The 19,976-nt window shown below is 39.4% G+C and overlaps 1 protein-coding gene across 3 annotated transcripts; it reads right to left on the reverse strand.

Moving 5' to 3' along the window:
* Nucleotides 1–1,853: 1,853 nt before the first annotated feature.
* On the reverse strand, nt 1,854–18,783 carry LOC122827462 (NLR family CARD domain-containing protein 3-like). Of its 3 annotated transcripts, XM_044110457.1 has the most exons (11): nt 17,762–18,783; nt 15,918–16,265; nt 13,546–13,869; nt 13,368–13,469; nt 12,022–12,345; nt 9,246–10,986; nt 7,293–7,472; nt 6,585–6,758; nt 4,045–4,218; nt 3,256–3,408; nt 1,854–2,735 (listed from the first exon to the last, which is right to left on the reverse strand). In XM_044110457.1, the coding sequence occupies exons 1-11, from the start codon at nt 17,796–17,798 to the stop codon at nt 2,729–2,731; spliced, it is 3,564 nt and encodes a 1,187-aa protein (XP_043966392.1). In that variant the 5' UTR covers nt 17,799–18,783; the 3' UTR covers nt 1,854–2,728. The 3 variants fall into 3 exon arrangements, with proteins under 3 accessions (XP_043966392.1, XP_043966393.1, XP_043966394.1); XM_044110458.1 differs by lacking the exon at nt 4,045–4,218; XM_044110459.1 differs by lacking the exons at nt 1,854–2,735; nt 3,256–3,408; nt 4,045–4,218; nt 6,585–6,758; nt 7,293–7,472 and adding an exon at nt 7,727–8,004.
* Between the last annotated feature and the right edge of the window lie 1,193 nt (nt 18,784–19,976).

The raw sequence follows: 19,976 nt of genomic DNA on the forward strand, positions 1-19,976 counted from the left end.
TCTCCTGTCTGGGATCTGATGGGAAACGAGTCACAAGATTCAGATGATTTCACAGTCGTCACTTTGACGATGCAAACTCTGGTTCCTCTCAGTGTTTGGTCTGTCAGAACGCTGCTCAGGTTTCTCCTCAAGGTTTTCCTGCTTTTCTTTAAAGTTGTACGACTTTAAATCTACACAAATAAACCAGAGAAAGTCGGTTATCATCTCATCTTCTAGTGCAAATTTTCCTCCATCAACAAAAGCTGAAAAACAAAACTGTTCTCCTGGAACAACAGCTGTGCAAACTGATCCATCACATCTGTGAGCAGCATGGAGTTTATCTCTGTTTCATTTCAACTTTGACCTTTTATTCCTTCTTGTTGCATCAGAAACTTCCCGTCCTCAAAGTGAATCCAAACGGTTTGAGTGAAACCAGGTTTCAGGTGGACTGATGTCGTCTTCACTGTAAACTTCATCAACTTTCTTCTTCAAAACAAAACCTTTCAAAGCCAAACAAACATCCAAGCAGCTGAGTCACAAATGATCCAAGTTCAAATCTTGTGTTTCTTTTCTCTGGAGGATCTCGTCAGGACGTCTGGATCTGTTCTGAAGTGGATTTAATGCTAGAGATCCGGAGGAAGTTTTAGTGTTTGGCTCTGAATCTACAGAGCTGCTATCATGTCTTATTTTAGCTCCAGTTTTTTCACCACAACAGAATAAAATGACTTTTTTGCTCTTTAAAGCTTTTTGAAATGAAATTAATGCTTAATATTTCTGCTGAATTCAACTCTTCTCCAGAAAGATCTGGTTGCTGCTGCAAAGAATCAGATCCACTGGGAATAAAGTTGGAATTTCAGTTTTCAGCTTTTATTCACCAGATGAACCAGAATCTGCAGTTTCATCCTGAAACCAGTTTTTCCTGATTCAGCTCAATTCTTCCTCTAAAACCAGATGTGAGTCTCTGAGGTCAGAGTTTTCTGACACCAGGAGGAAGAGCAGCAGAACCAGTAAAGATACTGGAACCAGTTCAGCTCAGCAACTGGAAACTGCAGCTTTAAGAGAGTTTGTAGAAATCTGCTGTCAGAGTTTATTGGTTCTGATCAGCAGGAAACCAGAACCCGACCAGAACCACAGCTCTATGAAGCCAGCAGCTTGGTTCTGAAGGAGAACTGGGCCGAGTTCTGGTTCTGGTTCCTCCACAGAGAGAAAACCCAGAGAGAGGAAAAGAAGAAGTTAAAACTCACCAGATCCAGACTCTGCTCTGCTGCTGCTGGAGTCTGAACCGGTTCTGATCCAAACCTGACTAGAGCTCACTCACCTGAGGCTCCGCCCCCTTCCAGGTGACATTAAACTCCTTTCCTTCCATGTTTTCCTTTCTTTGTTTCCATGGTGATCTGAGCTGTGAAACTCTGAGTTCAGATTTGAACTTTTTCAGGTTTTTCTCAGTTTTCAGCTCATTTCCAGCCAACATTTTCCTGCAGGAAATCATTTCAGGAAGGAACCAGAAGATTCAGGAGTTGAGACTGTAACCGACCTGAACACTGAGGCCCCAGAGCGCCCCCTGCAGGATCTGCTGCACCATTAACCAGACAGAAATGAGAGTTTAATAAAAGTAATTATTCTAATTCCAAACATTATACTAGACACACAGACATTTATATTTCTCAATATCTATTTAGAAATATAGAAACTATTTCGAGAAAACTATAAAGTTGAACAATTTCATGTTTCATTAGTTCTTACTGCCCTCTCGTGGAAAAATATCGTAACTGCAGATATTCTTCATATTAAATGTTCAATCAATTGATTTGTTTATCTTCATTTGTTCTAATTTTCACTTTTATTAAGTAAAAAAAATCAGCTTAAAACACGAAGATTTTTTAAAAACTTTATTTGGTCATTAAACATCCAGAAACCCACCTTACATTAGAAGAATTATGAAAATCAATCATGAACCAATCAGCACATTATCCCAGTGTTTCTCTGAGTGTTGAATAAATCAGTAAAATCACAGTAAAGATCCTGATGTGACACATCGAGTCCTAAAGTTCTCCAGAAAACTCAAAACATGAAATATGGAGTTAAAAAAGTAAAAACCAAAACAAACTGAGAATCAATGATGATGAAAAACTTCAAGATTTACTTTTTAGAACAAACATAAAAATATATAAAAAGAAATTTTCCAGGTTCCAAATGTTCCTGAAAACTGCTGTAAGTTCAGAGTTTCTGTGGGACATCCAGTTCTAAACTGGTTCAACTGGTTTCTGTGATGGAAGCTGAAGTTTCTCTCCAGTTTCCAGTAAAGCATCTTTTTCTCTGAGGAGCTTTGAGGAACATTTTCATGTCAACAGAAGGAAGAAGCAGCAGAGAAAAGAGGGTTGAAGTGTCTTTCATGGCTTCAAAGCTGAACTGGAAATGATTCCCATGTTTCCATTCTCAGACCATTTCTGGTTCCAGGATGAAAATGAACCAGAGAGAAAAAAGATCAACTTTCCAGTTGAATCCAGTTCAGATCAAAACTCCATCAAGCCTCTAAATGGAGCCCAGTTTGAATTGGATCTTTATTGATCCAAAGAGACAAACAATATCAGACACTAAATGAGAGACATGAGAAAACAAACAGGAGGAAAATCTTGGAGGTCAGAGGTCATCATCATGATCCAATCAGAGTCTCTTTAGACTCAAACTGCTGCAGCTTCAACCTCTGAGGATCAGCAGGACACAGAGATCATTCTCTACTTTACAGAGATCAGAACCTGCAGAGAGAAGAAGGAAGGAGAGATCAGATCAGTGAGTGTTTCCAGACTCTCTCCAGCAGCAGTCAGTGACGCAGCACATCCACTAGATGGTTTCCAGGCTGCAGTCAGACTGATCTCAGAGCTGTGACCAAGATGAACCTGATCAGTTGTTTCCTGTTGAACTGAGAGAACAATCAGATCTGAGATCAGATCTGCTGCCACAGTTTGATGAATGAGGACCACTGACTGTCTCTAGACATGTTGGACGGCTGGACGCTGGAGTCCAGCTGGACTTCCTGGAGACATGGACACAGCAACAACACTCATCTTCACACCCACACAAACACAGGAACACAGCAAGCTGCTGCTCCTCTGATTTGCTGATTGCTGTCTCTGTGTCCAATCAGGAAGCCTGAACCATTCTCCTCCCACTGAGAAGCTGCAGCTTTACTGGGAACACTGGGTCTTTGCTTTGATGCTAACTGGGTTGAGTTCAATATGCTGACAGGAGATGAAATCCCTACAAACATTTACTTACTTTAGATCATCTACAAGATCCTTCAGCTGCTGAACATCTGAATCCTTCAGGTTGTTCCATTTCAGGTCCAGTTCTTTCAGATGGAGGCTGTTGGACTTCAGAGCTGAAGCCAAATAATCACAGCTGATCTTTGACAAACTGCAGTCCATCAATCTGAATAAAGAATAAAAGATGAGCTGAACCAACAGGATGCAGGTTAACCAGTCCAACAGAACCAGTTAAAGATTCTCATGAATATTAATGCCAACAAGCTGCTGCTTCAATAAAGACCTGCTGACTTCAGAACCAGAACCAGAACCAGAACCTCTGGTTTTGGTTTCGGTCACGACTGTCGTGACCAAAACAGTCGTTTTGGTCACGACTGTTGGGTCGTGACCAAAACAGTGTTGTTTTGGTCACGACCCAAAACAACACTGGGTCGTGTTGTTTTGGAGGATTTTAGTCAGTAAAATCCTTCCAGGTTCTGATCAAATGTTGAAGCATCAATCATTGATTATTGATTTGTTCCTGTCAGTTTCCAGGATTCACTTTTCTAGACTGGGTTGAATGACCTTTGACCTGCTTCACATGAGGGGGATTTCTACACACCGGGGGTCCGAATGCTGTCCTGTTCTGACCTCAGGTCAGCGGGTCCAACTCAGTTACACAGAGGGACTAAATTAAACTCTGGATCCAAGTCCAGGAACAAACTTAGAAAATATTGATTAGAACAGAAGAAATGAACTTTGATTTATGATCAATTATAAATAATTATTCACTAAAATATCAATAATTATATTATTAAAATACCCCAATGTCTCCAGTCTGCAGCCTTCAGTCTGTAGAAAACCACAGAGATCCTTCACTACAGAATCTTCCAGGTTGGTGTTGCTCAGCTCCAGTTCTGTCAGATGGGTCGGTTTGGACTTCAGAGCTGAGAACAGAGAAGTCCAGCTGGTCTCTGACAACCTGCAGTGATACAATCTGAATAAAGAATAAAAGATGTGAGCTGAACCAACAGGATGCAGGTTAAAACTGAAATATGAACAAATAAATAATAAAAATGTAGAAAATTAATTTCCCTGAATGTAAAAGAAACTTGATGAACTGATTCCAACATCTGATCCAGTCAAACTGGTTTAAAGAGTCCAAACCAGCAGAACCAGAACATTTGATCAAAACAGAAACTCAAAGTTTTCTATCAGCCTGGATGAGGTGAACTATTTCTGCTGGTTCCTGATCATCAGCTGGAGACCCGACTTGGTAACTGGATCAGAACCAGTCAGTTTGTTCATTAATGGTCTTTGGGTTCTTATTAAAGCTGCTGAAACTCCATATTTCTTTTCATCTCCATAAGGATGTAGAGCTAATTAAATGACATAAACAATACTTTTATACATTATAAATAATATCTATATATCTCCATCAATAATAGGAGGAACAACAGAAATAAGGAGACATGAAAAACAACATGATCAACTATAATAAAAAAACATTTGCAATGTAAGAAATTTAATTGAGCAAAAGTGAATAACAAACAAAGGAATTATGTAGAAAAGAATAACAACCCAGGTTGTTAAAACCAGGCTTGTTAAACAGATACAAGCAAAAATTCTGATTTTTGTTTTTATGGTAGCGTGTATATTATTCTGAGAGACATTTTGTTGGTAGAGTTTTATATATAGGAAAAAAACTATTTGGTTTATCAATGTGGAAATTTTCCTTCCACTCTAAAACAAGATAAATCATATTCATAGAATCACATCCTCAACAATTTGTAGAGCAAACACTTAGCATGCTATAGCTAAATGTTATCATTCAGTTTGGTTAAGAATAATTATTGCACCGTCAATAAATGACTTCTAATAGATGTTCTTAGTTACCAGAGGAACACAATAACGCCTTCATGAGCTCAGAGGTTCAAACTCATGAATAAAGAGGATGGATGCTCTCTGATAAAATATTTCTTGCCGTCTTTCACGTCCTTTCAGCAAACGGTTGAGACGGAGTTGTTTTTGGTTTCACCGCTATTTACCTGCTGTTATACCTGCTGTTGAACGTTTTGTTCAAAGATTATCTGTTAGTCTGCGGCTCGTGTGACCAAACCGGCCGAGGAGGAGAAAAGTTAAAACTAGAGTTAAAATGTTGTTTTAACTTGAGTTCAAGTTACAATGTTCAGTTTTAACATTTGAACTCAACAACCTCCAGCTAAATAGAGGTTATGCACAAGCTAAAGTTGAGTAACTCCAAGATCCCTGGATCTTCTTAACAGACAGAATCTCTGAGAACAGTTCTTAAAGATACAGCCAGTGTTTTCAGCAAAGTTCAGCCGACTGTCCAGGAACGACACAAGGAATTTAAAATTTGACACTTTCAACAAGCTGGCCGTCGAGTGAAACTGGAATCTCTTTCAGGTTTTGTTTATCTCATTTTATTAGTTCCACTAATTAAATTGAATTATTTTCATTGAGAAAATGAAAAGGTTTGTTCTTTTGTGAGGGAATTTATATTTTACGGTGCCAGAAATACTGAAATTAATGTGCATAATAAAGATGTTGTGGTATTCTCATTTAGTAATGTAATTCTATTAGTTGTGTTTCACCTCAGGCCACTAAAGGCAAAATAAGGCCGAAAAGATGCAGCTAAGAGGAGCAGATTTAGAAGTTCACCGAAAGCTACAGAATGTGTTAAAAACTGAGCTGAAGAAAATAAAAGAGAGAAATTCAAATACATGCTGAGAGTGAAAATCATCCTAAACATGAAGATGTATCACAGATTTCAAAGGAAAATAAAAACGGAGAATAATAACCTGCAGAACCTGCAGCCTGTTGAGCTCAGAGAAAAACTCAGTTGTCTGGATTTTTCCAGACGAAGATGAAGTTGGTTTCTGATTGAAGCTTCTGATTCAGGAAATGGATAAAGGGCGATTCCACCTAATTTTAATCAACTATCAGCATCTTTAATCTACTAGAGTTAAAACACTGAACCACCTGGACTCTTTAAACCTGGACTGGATTATTATCAACTAATAGCAGAAGATTTAAAACTAAGTGTGGCATTTATGAATCTTCAATAAAGGGAGATTTCATTCTCTCTCTTTCTGCATCTTGACCTTTGACCTGCTTCACATGAGGGGGATTTCTACACACCGGGGGTCCGAATGCTGTCCTGTTCTGACCTCAGGTCAGCAGGTCCAACTCAGTTACACAGAGGGACTAAATTAAACTCTGGATCCAAGTCCAGGAACAAACTCAGAAAATATTGATTAGAACAGAAGAAATGAACTTTGATTTATGATCAATTATAAATAATTAATCACAGAAACATCAATAATTATATTATTAAAATACCCCAATGTCTCCAGTCTGCAGCCTTCAGTCTGTAGAAAACCACAGAGATCCTTCACTACAGAATCTTCCAGGTTGGTTCTGCTCAGGTCCAGTTCTGTCAGATGGGTCGGTTTGGACTTCAGAGCTGAGAACAGAGAAGTCCAGCTGGTCTCTGACAAACTGCAGTGATTCAATCTGAATAAAGAATAAAAGATGTGAGCTGAACCAACAGGATGCAGGTTAAAACTGAAATATGAACAAATAAATAATAAAAATGTAGAAAATTAATTTCCCTGAATGTAAAAGAAACTTGATGAACTGATTCCAACATCTGATCCAGTCAAACTGGTTTAAAGAGTCCAAACCAGCAGAACCAGAACATTTGATCAAAACAGAAACTCAAAGTTTTCTATCAGCCTGGATGAGTTGAACTATTTCTTTACCAAACTGAAACATCTCCATCATTAATTAACATCATTTGAATTATTTTACACATTTTTGATCATCAAAAACATTTTAAAAACTGAAAAACAAAGTTCAATAATCTCAAAGTCTGAAATAAGAAAATAATTAATTTACAAGGTAAAATGTTTTAGATTTTACTCTGACAATTAAATTAGGTTTGACAATTAGGTTTTTTGGAGAAACAAATTTTGAATAAAATTATTAATTAAACTAATGATTACTTTATCAATTAATGAATTTATTGGATAAATAATTAAAACAAACCTCAGATTCATCACTTTACTGATTGAACTCTCCAGGATCTCAACCACAGGCTTCAGATCAGATTCTCCACCTTCATATATGATGATCTGATTTATTTCCAGTTCAGTCAGATCTGGGTTGGACTTCAGCGCTGAGACCAAAACTTCACATTCAGCCTTTTGGAGCCTCAAGCCACCAAGTCTGTGATTAGAGAAGAAATAAATTCAGTTCTAATGAAATCAATCTGGATCAATAACAGAATAAAATATGATAACAGTGATGTCATCATCTGATCAACATCTGATCTTCAATTTACTGAGTTTGACCCCACAGAGAATCAGTTCAGTTCCTGGTTAAAGTCCAGGTTCTGGTTCTGGTCCAGGCTTCATGTCCTCAGACCTTCAGCTGCAGTCAGATGTTGAAGATCTTCTATCATCTGTGAAGGAAAGTTCAGTTTTCTCTGCAGCATCTGATGGAGCTGCAGCATCAGAGCCTCAAAGGAGCTGCAGCAGCTGATGAAGAGGCTGACTGAGCTGAATGAAGGAAACTACTGGAGATGATGGAGAGGAGGAGGAACTGCTCACAGCTGGGACTTGGACTAGACCCTTTGGCTCCCTGAGATCTTCCACCAGGCAGGAAGTGAGTTAGAAATGAAGTGAGCAGAGCAGGAAGTCCAGCCTGCTGTGGACCTCTGGCATCTCTGGGTTTGTTTAGCCAATATCTGCTGCAGCATCTAGAATCATCATCATCATTAATAATAGTAGGATATTCTATAGAAACAAAGTTCCCAGCAGCAGGTTATTAAATGCTGCCACAGAGGAAACTGGGAGCAGAAACCAAACACATGATGCTCCCAGTTCTGTCTCCGTTCATCTGCTGGATTTGATGCTTTAACAAAGTAGAAAGTGGACAGTCATCAACCTGCTGCAGCTAAAAGCTTCAGATTGTTCTGGTCGTCCTGCAGAGCAGCAGCAGAACCGGTCCTGCTGCTGCTTCAGGTCTGAACCTCTCAGACTGTTGATCTGAGAGGAATTGGGACAAACTGGTTGGAAGAGGGAACCATGTCTCTGCAGTGGTCTGTCCATCGTCTCAGAGGAACAAAGGTTTGGATGTCAGAAGAAATTGTTGCTAAACTCCTGAAGAGCTGAAGACCAAAACCCCTGGAGGAGACGGAGCGTTTGGGTCCAGCAGCATTTTCATGGTGAAGCAGTGAAAGTTCTCCAGTAACTAGAAGAGGCTGGGATGTCTAAAGAGTTGAAGCTCATGTCTCTCCAGGTCTTCATGGAGGACAGCTAACAGCTTCAACAAAGGCTGCAGATGAAGAGTTGATGAGGAAAATGGTTCCAGCTCTGGAAGCTCAGAGTTCTCAGAGCTTTGGGAGGATCTGACAGAAACCAGAACTTTTTCTGGACCAGACAACAATCAACACATTTTGGTCTCATTTACAAACTCAGAGGAAACTAGTGGGAGGAGGAAGAGGTGAGGATGATGATGGAATGAAGAAGATCAACACTGTTCACAAAGTTTCTAATTAATGCAACGGTTTATTTTAATGGTTCAACTTTTCATTAAACCTAAATAATTATTTTATAAAAACAGTCAAAGATCCTAAAAGGTGAATTATGGAGTAGCGGCTCAATGAATGAAGAGAAGTTTAAAGTTTAAAAAGTCTCTCTGGTTGATTGGATCTTTAAGAGAAAATAGATTTTCTAGTTATGAAGGTTTTTATTCATTTCAACATGAAAACTGATAAAAAGTTAAATATTTTTAAAATGATCAAAATGTGTAAAAACCAGAAGCTGCAGCTGTTCTGGATGATCTGAATGTTTAGATGTTTGAATGGATGAAATAATCCAGAGGATGAAGGAAGAAGTTAAAGACCAAAAACATCCAGAAGCAACTTGAAGAAGAAGAAGAAACAGGAGGACAATATTGCTGAATCAGCATTCACACAATGAAAACATCTGGACTCACCGAGCCTTTCTGCAGTTCCTCACAGCTGGAACCAGTCTCTGTCGTCCATATTCTGATGTGTTGTACTTCTCCAGGTCCAACTCATCCAGAACCTCTGACATCTGCAGCATGAAGGCCAGAGCTGAACAGTCAGTATCTGAGAGCTTCTTCCCTGAATCCAGCAGCCGTTGGATCTCCTGATAAAATGAGAGATCGTTCATCTCCACCAGACAGTAGAAGATGTTGATTCTTCTGTCAGGAGAGATTCTATCAGTGTTCATCTCCTTCAGGTTGGTGATGATTCTCTGGATGGTTTCTGGACTGTTCTCTCTCTGACCCAGCAGATCTTCTAAGAGGTTCTGGTTGGACTCCACAGTGAGACCATGAAGGAAGCGGACAAACAGGTCCAGGTGGCCATTTTCACTGCTGAGGGATTTCTTCATGACTTTCTTCATGAACTCATCTAGAGATGTTTCTCTGTATTTTTCTCCCAGGAACGTCTGGATCACCTCTGACTTCCTGCTGGTGAAACAGTGGAGCATGTAGACTGCAGCCAGAAACTCCTGGATGCTCAGATGAACAAAGGAGTAGACGGAGATGTTGTTCACTTCTCTCTCTGTTTTAAACATTTCAGTGAAAACTCCTGAGAACAACGCAGCATCTTTGATGTTGATGCCACACTGATTGAGGTCTTTGTCATAGAAGATCAGGTTTCCCTTCAGCAGCTGATCAAAAGCCAGTCTTCCTAGAGACTCAATCAGCTTCCTGTTCTCTGGATCTTCTTCAGCTTTTTCAAAATACTTTTCCTCCTTGATTTTGAGCTGAATCTCCAGGAACTCTATGTACATCTCAGTCAGGGTCTTGGGCAGATCTCCTCCCTGTCTGGTCTCCATCAGCTTCTCCAGAACTTTAGCAGTGATCCAACAGAAAACTGGGATGTGACACATGATGTGGAGAGTTTTTGATTTCTGGATGTGGGAGATGATCCTGTTGGCCTTCTCTTCTTCATTTATGAATCTCTTCCTGAAGTATTCCTCCTTCTGGGGGTCAGTGAACCCTCTGACCTCTGTTACCATGCCAACACATTGAGCAGGGATCTGATTGGCTGCTGCAGGTCGTGTTGTTATCCAGAGGAGAGCAGAAGGAAACAGTGTTCCCCTGATGAGGTTTGTCAGCAGAACATCCAGTGAGCTGGACTCTGTAACATCAGTCAGGATCAGATTGTTCTTGAAATCCAGATCAAGTCGACTTTCATCCAGACCATCAAAGATGAACAGAACCTGAAACGTTTCAAAGCTGCTGATTTCTTTGGTTTTAGTGAAGAATTTATGAATCAGTTCTAATAAACTGAACTTTTCTTCTCTCGACATATTCAGCTCTCTGAAAGTGAATGGAAATATGAAATCAATGTTCTGGTTGGTTTTGCCTTCAGCCCAGTCCAGAGTGAACTTCTGTGTTAACAGTGTTTTCCCAATGCCAGCCACTCCCATGGTCATCACTGTTCTGATTGGTTGATCTCTTCCAGGTGGGGTTTTAAAGATGTCTTCTCTTCTGATTGTTTCTTGTTTCCTGGATGCTGTTTCAATGTGTCTGACCTCATGTTCCTGGTTGACCTCTCTAGTTAACCCCTCTGTGATGTGGAGCTCTGTGTAGATCTTGTTCAGAACGGTTTTATTTCTATGTTCAGCGACGCCTTCAGAGAGACTCTGGAACTTCATCTTCAGAAACTCTTTAAGGTCAGGCTGATACTGAGCAACAACATCTGAAAAAACAAAGAAAAACAAACACAATAAAAACAATCTGCAATATTCTAACAAGTTATTGGACTGATAAAGTGGCCAGTTTGGTTCTTCTACATAAACTATGAAGGAAACATAATTCAATAACTAGAGGAAACCGTTATTAAAATGTTTTTTAATAAAGGTTTGTAACAAAAACATACAATTTCATCATGACTTGATTTGTTTTTATAATATATTTGATAATGTATGTAGAAATCATTATTTTATATTAAAAAAAGGGAATAAAATGCTCTTGGGTCCCCCTGGTGGTCGCGGTAGGTACTGCAAGCTTTGCAGTAACGAGCTGCCGTGCAGAGAGCATCCAAACGTCCAGAGCTCCGGTCAGAAGATAAGTTGAACCCAGGACCTTCTTGCTGCAAGGCAACAGCTCTACCAACTGCCAAACGTTTTCCAACACGTCGACATCAAAGTGTTCAGTCAGACCAAAAGCAGCTGATGTCGTCCAGGAGGAGCAGAGATTCCTGCCAGAGGGCGATACGGCCAAGTCTCTGGATCCTCTGATCCTGGACAACCACAACACCATCGATCCAAACCTCTCCACCTTCTTTACAACCTCTTTGCTCTCCAGCCTCATCTGGGCCGTGTGAGCCGCTGTTTTCTGCTGCTGGAGAATTTTATTTAGAAAGTGAAACAGACTCGATTTCAAAACGTTGGAAAAACTTTTTAAAATAAAAATAAAATCCCAGTCCACATGCTTCCTCATTCACAACATGTTCGCTGCTTCCAGGCTGCAGGAACTTCAGTTCTGATGGTTCTGACCCGTCTGGTGGTTCTGAACAGTAACTGGTGTCTCCAGCAGGGGACACTGTCCTAGTCAAAGTCTCCAGCTGCTTCTTCAGGACTCTGGTCCCTGATTGTCCTGAACCTCCTGATCTGGTTCCTCCTCTTCCTCACTCATTACATCACATTGACCTTTGACCTTCTAATCAGCCAATCATCGCTATTGATCACCACCAATCATCTGATTGGAAAAATCCAACATTTATACCACTGACCTTTGACCTGGAGATGAACCCGTTTCATCATCAGGATGACTCGTTTCCTGATGGAGACTCTGCAGGTGTAGATCCCGCTGTCTGCAACTGAGGGACGTTCCAGAGTCAGACTGAGGTCTTTAGTCTTCAGTGGGTCGTCATTCATCCTGGTTCTGTTGCTGCTGGTCAGGTTCTGTTCTTCAGGATCAGCAGAACCGTTTGGATACACACAAACCGTCTTCTTCTCTCCGTTCTTCCACTCCACTCTAGCGCCTCCAGGCAGGCAGACGTTGGTTTTGCAGGGGAGCAGGACAGATTTAACCCATGGATCCACCTTCAGTGGAACTGAGAGACAAAGAGGACAAGATAAAAAAGAGAGAGAAAGAGAGAAAGAAAGAGAAAGAAAAAGAGAAACAGAGAGAGAGAGAGTTCCTTCTCTTCCTTCCCTTCCCCCCTTGGACCAGGATGAACCCATCAGGTCAGAGACCATGAAGGTGTTTCTGGTGAAAATGTTTCTTGTAACTGAGACGTTCAAGTCAGAGAGAAAAATCCGACAGCAGTGTTTCGTCTCCAAGACAGTTTGGTGATGAAACTGTTCTGAAGGCAGGACTGAATTGTAGTTTCTATCTTTGCCACTAGGGGGCAGCAGCCATTTAGTGAGTAAAGTTTTGTTCAGATGTGAAATAATGTTCAGTTATCAGTGCAGATCAGTTGAAGTTGTGTTTGTAGTTAGTTTATGTATTTATGACCATCAGACTGATAAGATACAATCTATTTGTGTTTAAGAAGAATAATGTTTGTATTTTATTACTTTAGACATTTTCTGTTGGCTCATTTTGCCCAGAAGAAGCTGAGTTTTACTTTAAAATGGTGAATTCTGTTATGTTGAGTTTTTCTCTTTTACTTTATTTAACTTTATTAGTAACTAATCAAACATCCAAACTCCGCCCACTTCCACAGTCCTTCACTGAGAGGAAGAGACTTTAAATCCTGCTGCTAGTTTATAAATCACTGAACGGATTAAAGATCTGCAGCTGCTGGATCAACCTGCTGGTTCTGGTTCTGCTCTACATCCAGAACCAGAACCAGTCATGGAGAAGCAGCATTCAGCTTCTATGCACCATAAATCTGGAACAAACTTCCAGAAAACTGAAATACAGCTGAAACACTGAGTTCCTTTAAATCTAACAGACTGTAGAGACAGCAGCAGCAGCAGCTGGTTCTGGTTCTAACTTCACTGCATTTGATCTGAACATGAATGAACAGACAGATCTGAACTAATGACAAGATGAACCGTTGACCTCTGACCCCTAGGACAGGTCACATGATGTCTCACAGCATTCTGGGTCAGAAACATTCAGACTCACCTGGCAGGAAATAATCTTTAAAATGATATAAAACGCCTGCAGAGACGATGAGAACCAGAACCAGCAGAACCAGCAGAACTTTGGCCCAGGATGGAAAAGGTTCTGTGGAAAAACAGAGACAGATTGACCTCACTCTGACCTTTGACCTTCATCAGCAGCTCTGACCTGATGCTCTGACCTTTCTTTCCATATTCCAGAACCACAGTGTGTCTCAGGACGTCCTGGTCTCTGTAGACGGTGCAGACGTAGCGTCCACCGTCTCCGTCTCTGGGGTTCCTCAGGGTCAGGCTGACGTCTCCGGTCCTCAGGAAATCTTTCTTCATCTCTGTTCGGTCGCGGTAAAAACCGTCCTGGTTTTTTTGTTTGCTGCTGTGAACCATCATAAATTGTGGTTCTGAGCGGGTCCACTCCACTATTGTGTCCTCAGGAAGGTGGGATGATGTTGTGCAGGGCAGGACGACAGAACCTGACCCTTCAGTGACCTTGACCTCCTGCTGATCAACTGAGAGGAAATAAAGAAGAAAATGAGCAGAAACAGTTTGGATCATTTTCTGGTTTGATGTCGTCATTCAGTTTCTGTCTGCAGGGAGAAAAATCATTTCTTTAATGATCAACATAAAATCAGAAACTTGAATCCATCAGTGGTTCATGTGACAGTTATTGATGCATCAGAGGGTTTGATCTATACACAGCAGATCTACAAAACCTGTTTGTTCTGTGGAGGCTGAAGATGAGAAACACAAATACTAAATATTCCTGGAGATTCATCCTGTAAATGTTCAGTTTATCCAGCTGGTCAATGATCATCAAAACATAAATAATAGTGGAAAAAGTGAAAAAGGTCACGATAAATCATGTTTTATAATCTTAATAAATATAAAGTGTTTTTAAGAAGTCATAAAATGATGCTGAATATTGATCTAATTCATTTATATTTAATTTTTATAGATATTTTTATTAGAATTTTCTGCTATATAGATATACAAGAAAAGAACATGAGAAAAAAAAGAAACATATTAACACAACGCCATCCCTCCCCAAAAAAATAATAATAATAAAGTATAAAGAAAAAAAACACACAAAACCCCAGGACTCACTATCTATACAAAAGAAAGAAAAGATTAAGTTTACATGTCACATTGTTTGATAAAATATAAGAAGGGGGACCAAATATCATTAAAGTCTTCAAGTTTTCCTTTTGTTATAAAAGTCAGTTTTTCCTTTGCCAGGTTGTTGCTCAGTAGTTTGATCCATTCATTTATCTTTGCTCTTTCTGGGTTCCTCCATTTCAGAGCAATCAAATGTTTAACCTGCAAAAGGCTAAAACTCACAAGCTTCTTTCTCTTTGTAGGAACTTTAAGTCCATCTGGAAAAATGTGCAGTCGGCAAAGTTTACCGTCCATTGAAACATCGTGTTCAATCAAACGAGAGGTGAACACAATAACCTCCTTCCAGAAAGTCTGAAGTTCCACACATTGCCACATACAATGAAAAAGTATCTATATTACATTTAACACACAGATCAGGAATGTTTGAATTGAAATGGTGAAGTTTTATAGGAGTGATATATGTCCTAAACAACCACTTGTATTGTAATAGTCTAAACCTTGTTGTGTTAATAGTTTGAGTTTGTTCCATTCATCTTCACAGATTTCAGTTTGCAGATTTCCTTTCCATGCTTGCAAATATGAGAGACTATTTTCTTTCAAGGCTAAAAGCAAGACATTATAAAACTTGGAAAGTAAACCCCCACTCTGATTGTGGTGAGTGGTTTTATATTCTATGGGTTCACTAGTGGATTTCAGTGACACAAAAACAAAACTTCTCATCTGTAAATACTTAAAAAATGTTTTTGAGGCAGACTGTACTTATTTTCCAGCTGTTCAAAGGACATCAAAACTCCTTCACTATAAATAATTATTCAACCATATTCTAAAACCTCTGTCTGCTCTTCCTGCTTTGAATCTATTATTTCCCCAGATAGGAGAAAGACATGAGAGCTTGGACACCTCATCCAAAACCCAATGTGAGTGAAACTGATATTGTGTTTTTGAGAAAAGGATTTTTGGTGTTTTTTCATAGAAGTTTAGGATCTGCTGAGTAAAGATAGGAGGCCAATGATCGTGTTAATAGTTGTTCTCTATTTGTGTCACTCATGGAAAAATAACAAGTAGCAGCACGAAGCTGTGAATTTATATAGATATTTACATGAATGTGTTTGAATGAAGCTGCTGTCATTAAAGAGCCGACTGCTTTACTGTTAATGAAAAACTAAAATAGAGACTGAGGTCAATTATGGAGACTTAAAGAAACATGAAATATTAATGAAAGCATTTCTGTTTTGTTAGGAATTAACAGCAGGTTTATAGGAAATAAATCTGTTTCCATAGTAACTCAGATTATAGAAATTATTGTATTAATAATAATTTCATTATAGAAATAATCCATTCATCCATTCCTTAGTTATTCTGAGTTATTCTGGGGATGGTCTCCATGGTTACAGACACTATGAACAACTTTAAAATAGGGTGTGCTGCTTGTTTATCTGACCTTTGACCTTCAGATGAATCTGTTTCACTTTCCGTTCTTCTCTTCCATTAGAGATGCTGCAGGTGTAGTTTCCTCCATCAGACGGTTGAGGTTTCCTCAGAGTCAGGCTGAAGTTTCCAGAATCCAGAGCGTCAGGATTCATGGAGGTCCGGTTTCTGAAACGCTGGTTCTGGTTTTTAAGATCGTCACCGTTTTCTCTCCGTAGATGGACGGAGTTAGGACTGAGATCACTGCGAGTCCAGATGAGTAACGGATCTTCAGGTGGAAAACCAGAGTAATCGCAGGGCAGCAGGACAGACTCCGCCCCCTCATTAACCTCCACCACTCCACCCAGAGCATGCTGGGAAACTGAGGACACAAGACGAGGGTTTAGTGTGTAGAAATACTGATCAGTTATTGACTAGTGATGAAAGATTTCAGTCTGTCTGCTAAACAGCTCAGTGATGCTGAACTCTTATTGGGCAGCAATGATCTCTGTTCATGTAACATGTAACTCACATTAAGCAAAATGTCAGAAAACTGATAAAAGTGCATTAAAATAACTGTTAAAATGTAAAAACTGAAGATGGAAACAGATGAAACTCAAACATCCTGAATGTGTTTTTTAGAGTTGCTGCTGTTTGTGGTTATTAGCAGAAATCCTGCTGTCAGTTTTCAGGTTGTTTTTTCTCATGAACTGATTTGATGAGAAAGATTTTTGTTTTAGTATCTTGGTGATTGTTGGGGCAGACATTTTGTTTCTGTGACTTCCTGAAAAACTCAAATTCTTCTAACTTTATTTTTCTGGGATTTCTGGTCCAGATTCTTTATAGTTACAGAATTTAAACCTTCCAGTAACTTTCAGTCAGTTTCTGCTGTGAAACTGAAGCGTCTTTGTTGATCAAACAACAATTTGGAAACTTCTGTATATTCTACATATTTTATCACTTCAATAGAACCTCATTGTGAGCGTTCATCTCTAAAGGGGCTTTTACACAATTACACAGTTTGAACCCAGATTTCTAAAAATGTAATTCTAGTCATAAATACATTCAAGATATTTGTTAAAGGATCCAGGATCAGTTCAACATGTTGCAATAAATATGTTGTCATTTTCCTGTTGACTAAAGAACAAAAACTCATAATTACATTCTGAATATCATCCATAGATCAGGTTTGTTTTTTATAAAACCAGTAAACCAGAGAAGAACCGGACCCACCAGAACCTGATTCTCCATTACTGGTCTGACCAGCATCATGCATCAGCAGCAGAACATTATGACCACCAACCTGTGAGACCCAGGTGAATTCAGGAGAAATAAACTACAAACTACAACCACCCAGGCGGCCATCTTGGATTCAAATGAACATTTATGTGGAAAACTGAAGACAGGAAGGAAAACCAGAACCAGAACCAGAACCTTCAACATCTGCAGACATTCATCACTGGTTTCTGAGGTTAATGTTTCTGGGAGCTGATGTCCAGATTACTGGTCTGTGTGGGTCTCAGTGGTTCTGGTGCTGACAGAACTACAACCTGATAGAAACTGATAGAAAACATCAGAACCAGATCAGCTGCTGAACCCAAACCAGAGAAATTAGATCCAGACAGGAAACGACAAAGAGGAGCCACTGGACCAGACCAGAATCCAACAATAAACCAGTGAGATCTACTGGGAGGACTGGTGAGAGACAAGTCGCTGGAACCAGAACCTGAGGTTCTGATCCAGAACCAACAACCATCTGAGGTCACCAACGGTCAGTTAGAGAGAAGAATGGACCAGAACCAAGAAGCTCTGAGGCTGATCAGCAGCTTGCAGAGAGACTGGAGAGGAAGAGGAGCAGAGAGAGGAAGGTGATCTTACCGAGCAGGAGGATCATCATCATCATCATCATCATCATCTTCCTCTCAGAACCACAGAGAGACTTCCATCAGATCCCAGCAGTGGATCACCTCTGACACCAGTTCACCGTTTCTACTGGAACCAGCAGAGACATGCAGGAGGAAACTCCTGCTGATTGGCTGATCCAGATGCTGCTGAACCGGTTCTGATCCAGATCAGTTCTGAGGAAAGGCGTGGAGCTTCAGTTTCCTCATTCAGCCATGAAGCTGTAAGTAGGTTAAAAGTCAAGAGCTTCAGTTTCCTCATAGTTTTCTTGGAGTTCAATCATTTCTGTCTCTCTGCTCCACCAGGTCCGTTTACCAGTTTCATTTCCCGACCAGAACCTCTGAGTGTAAACCACCTAGAGAAATAATGAGATTTGGTTATTTATAAAAACAGGCTTCAAGGCTGAAAATGATCAGGTGTTACAAGTCATACATGTCATCCAAATGGATCAGAACCAGAGTTACATTCACCGTCCAGCCTGGGAAACATTTAGCAAACCTGATGGATGAAACCAAGTCAGTTTTCTGCTTGTCCGTCTTTCTGTTAAAGGAATTTAAATTCCTCTCATCAAGTCAGTCCTTTTGTTGAATTTGAGCAAAAACCAGAAACTATTTAGAAATTATCCGTCGTCATGCTGAGATATTTCAGCCAGACTTGCATGTTTTCATGCTTGTTGCAGCAACAATACAGAGAAAACAGGATCTAGTGTCATTTCTAAATCACAACAATATGAAGCAGAAAATCCTGAAGCTTCTTTACAGTTGGTTTGCATACTTACCACTTCACAAGGCTGCACATAAATTCCTATAAAGTTTAGTTTTCAGATTATTTTTTGGTGCCAATTCACTTTATAAAACAATTTAACTAAATCCTGTTACTACAGATGGACTTTAAGTTAAATTTTACTGTCTGACAGCAGAAACTCAGGACTAAAGTAAATTTTTTCACTTTTCCATGAAGATTATTGATGCAGTTTCTTTTATGGCCAGCAGATGTCGCTGTAGCTCCATTCAGAGAAGAGAAGATGAAGCTTCGCTCTGATTTTCTCCTCTAATTTTACATTCTACATATTTATCAGCAATTTTCTGTGGATACAAATATTTGGAGCTCTCCCTCCAAAGAAAAAACAACCCAGAATTTGGATTGAAAAACTGATTCAACAAATCAGAGAGAGAGAGAGAGAAATATTTTTTTATTTTAATATGGATCATTTATTTTCAATAAATAATCGACATAGTATTACAAACTACGTGACAAAAAAACAAACAAAAAAATACATACATCACAAAATAAATACAAAATAAATTACATGAACACCCTTCCAAAAATGAGTTCTCCTTCTACCACACTACAAATTACTTCCCCATAACTCCAAATGTGGCAAAAAATATCTAAATCTGAAACTGATCTGTAAAAATTAAATTCAAGCAATAACCTAGACTTTACCAGGTTAACAAATAAAGAAACCAAGTCTATATTCAAGTCCTCCACTACCTTCCTCCTTCTGCTTATGTACACGGCCATTTTAGCCTGTCCTAATAAAAAATTGATCAATTTACATTTATTCCTTCCCTGGCGTGTGAATTTAAAACCACAAATAAATCTAAATTTTGTGAAAATTTCTCCAAATCTGTTGTAAATATTTCCCAAAAGCACAAAAAGAGTCGATAGGCAAACACAATCAGAAAAACAATGAAACACTGTTTCTCTCTGTTCACAAAATGGACATTTTGCTTCCACAGCAGAATTAATAACAGAAACAAAAGAGTTTACAGCTACAATGCCGTGAAGGATCCTCCACTGTAGATCTGCATGTTTTTTCAGTAGAGGAGGCTTATACAAAGATTTCCATTCAGCTTTAATTCCAGGTGGTAAAGAAAAATGAGTCCTCCACACTGTGTCGCTGCGTCCATTCAGTTTGGTTTGATTCAGAGTTTTTACAATCATCCTATAGAACATTTTCCCAGAAGCTCCTTCTAGGGAGATTCCTTTACTGTCCACCGAGTCTAAAAAAGGACTAGAGCAGTTCTTTATCCCAGGAAACAGTCTGAAGGTAATTTGGTAACATGATACCTTCATGATAATCAGTCAAAAGGGAACATTCATGTTCACTTAACTTATGTTTCCAATGGTTCAAAAGCTGACCAACAGATCGAATAGATTTTATTCCCAAACAATCAGCGAGTTTAAC

This window comes from Gambusia affinis, linkage group LG24 (assembly GCF_019740435.1).
Source record: "Gambusia affinis linkage group LG24, SWU_Gaff_1.0, whole genome shotgun sequence".
NCBI classification, from domain to species: Eukaryota; Metazoa; Chordata; class Actinopteri; order Cyprinodontiformes; family Poeciliidae; genus Gambusia; species Gambusia affinis.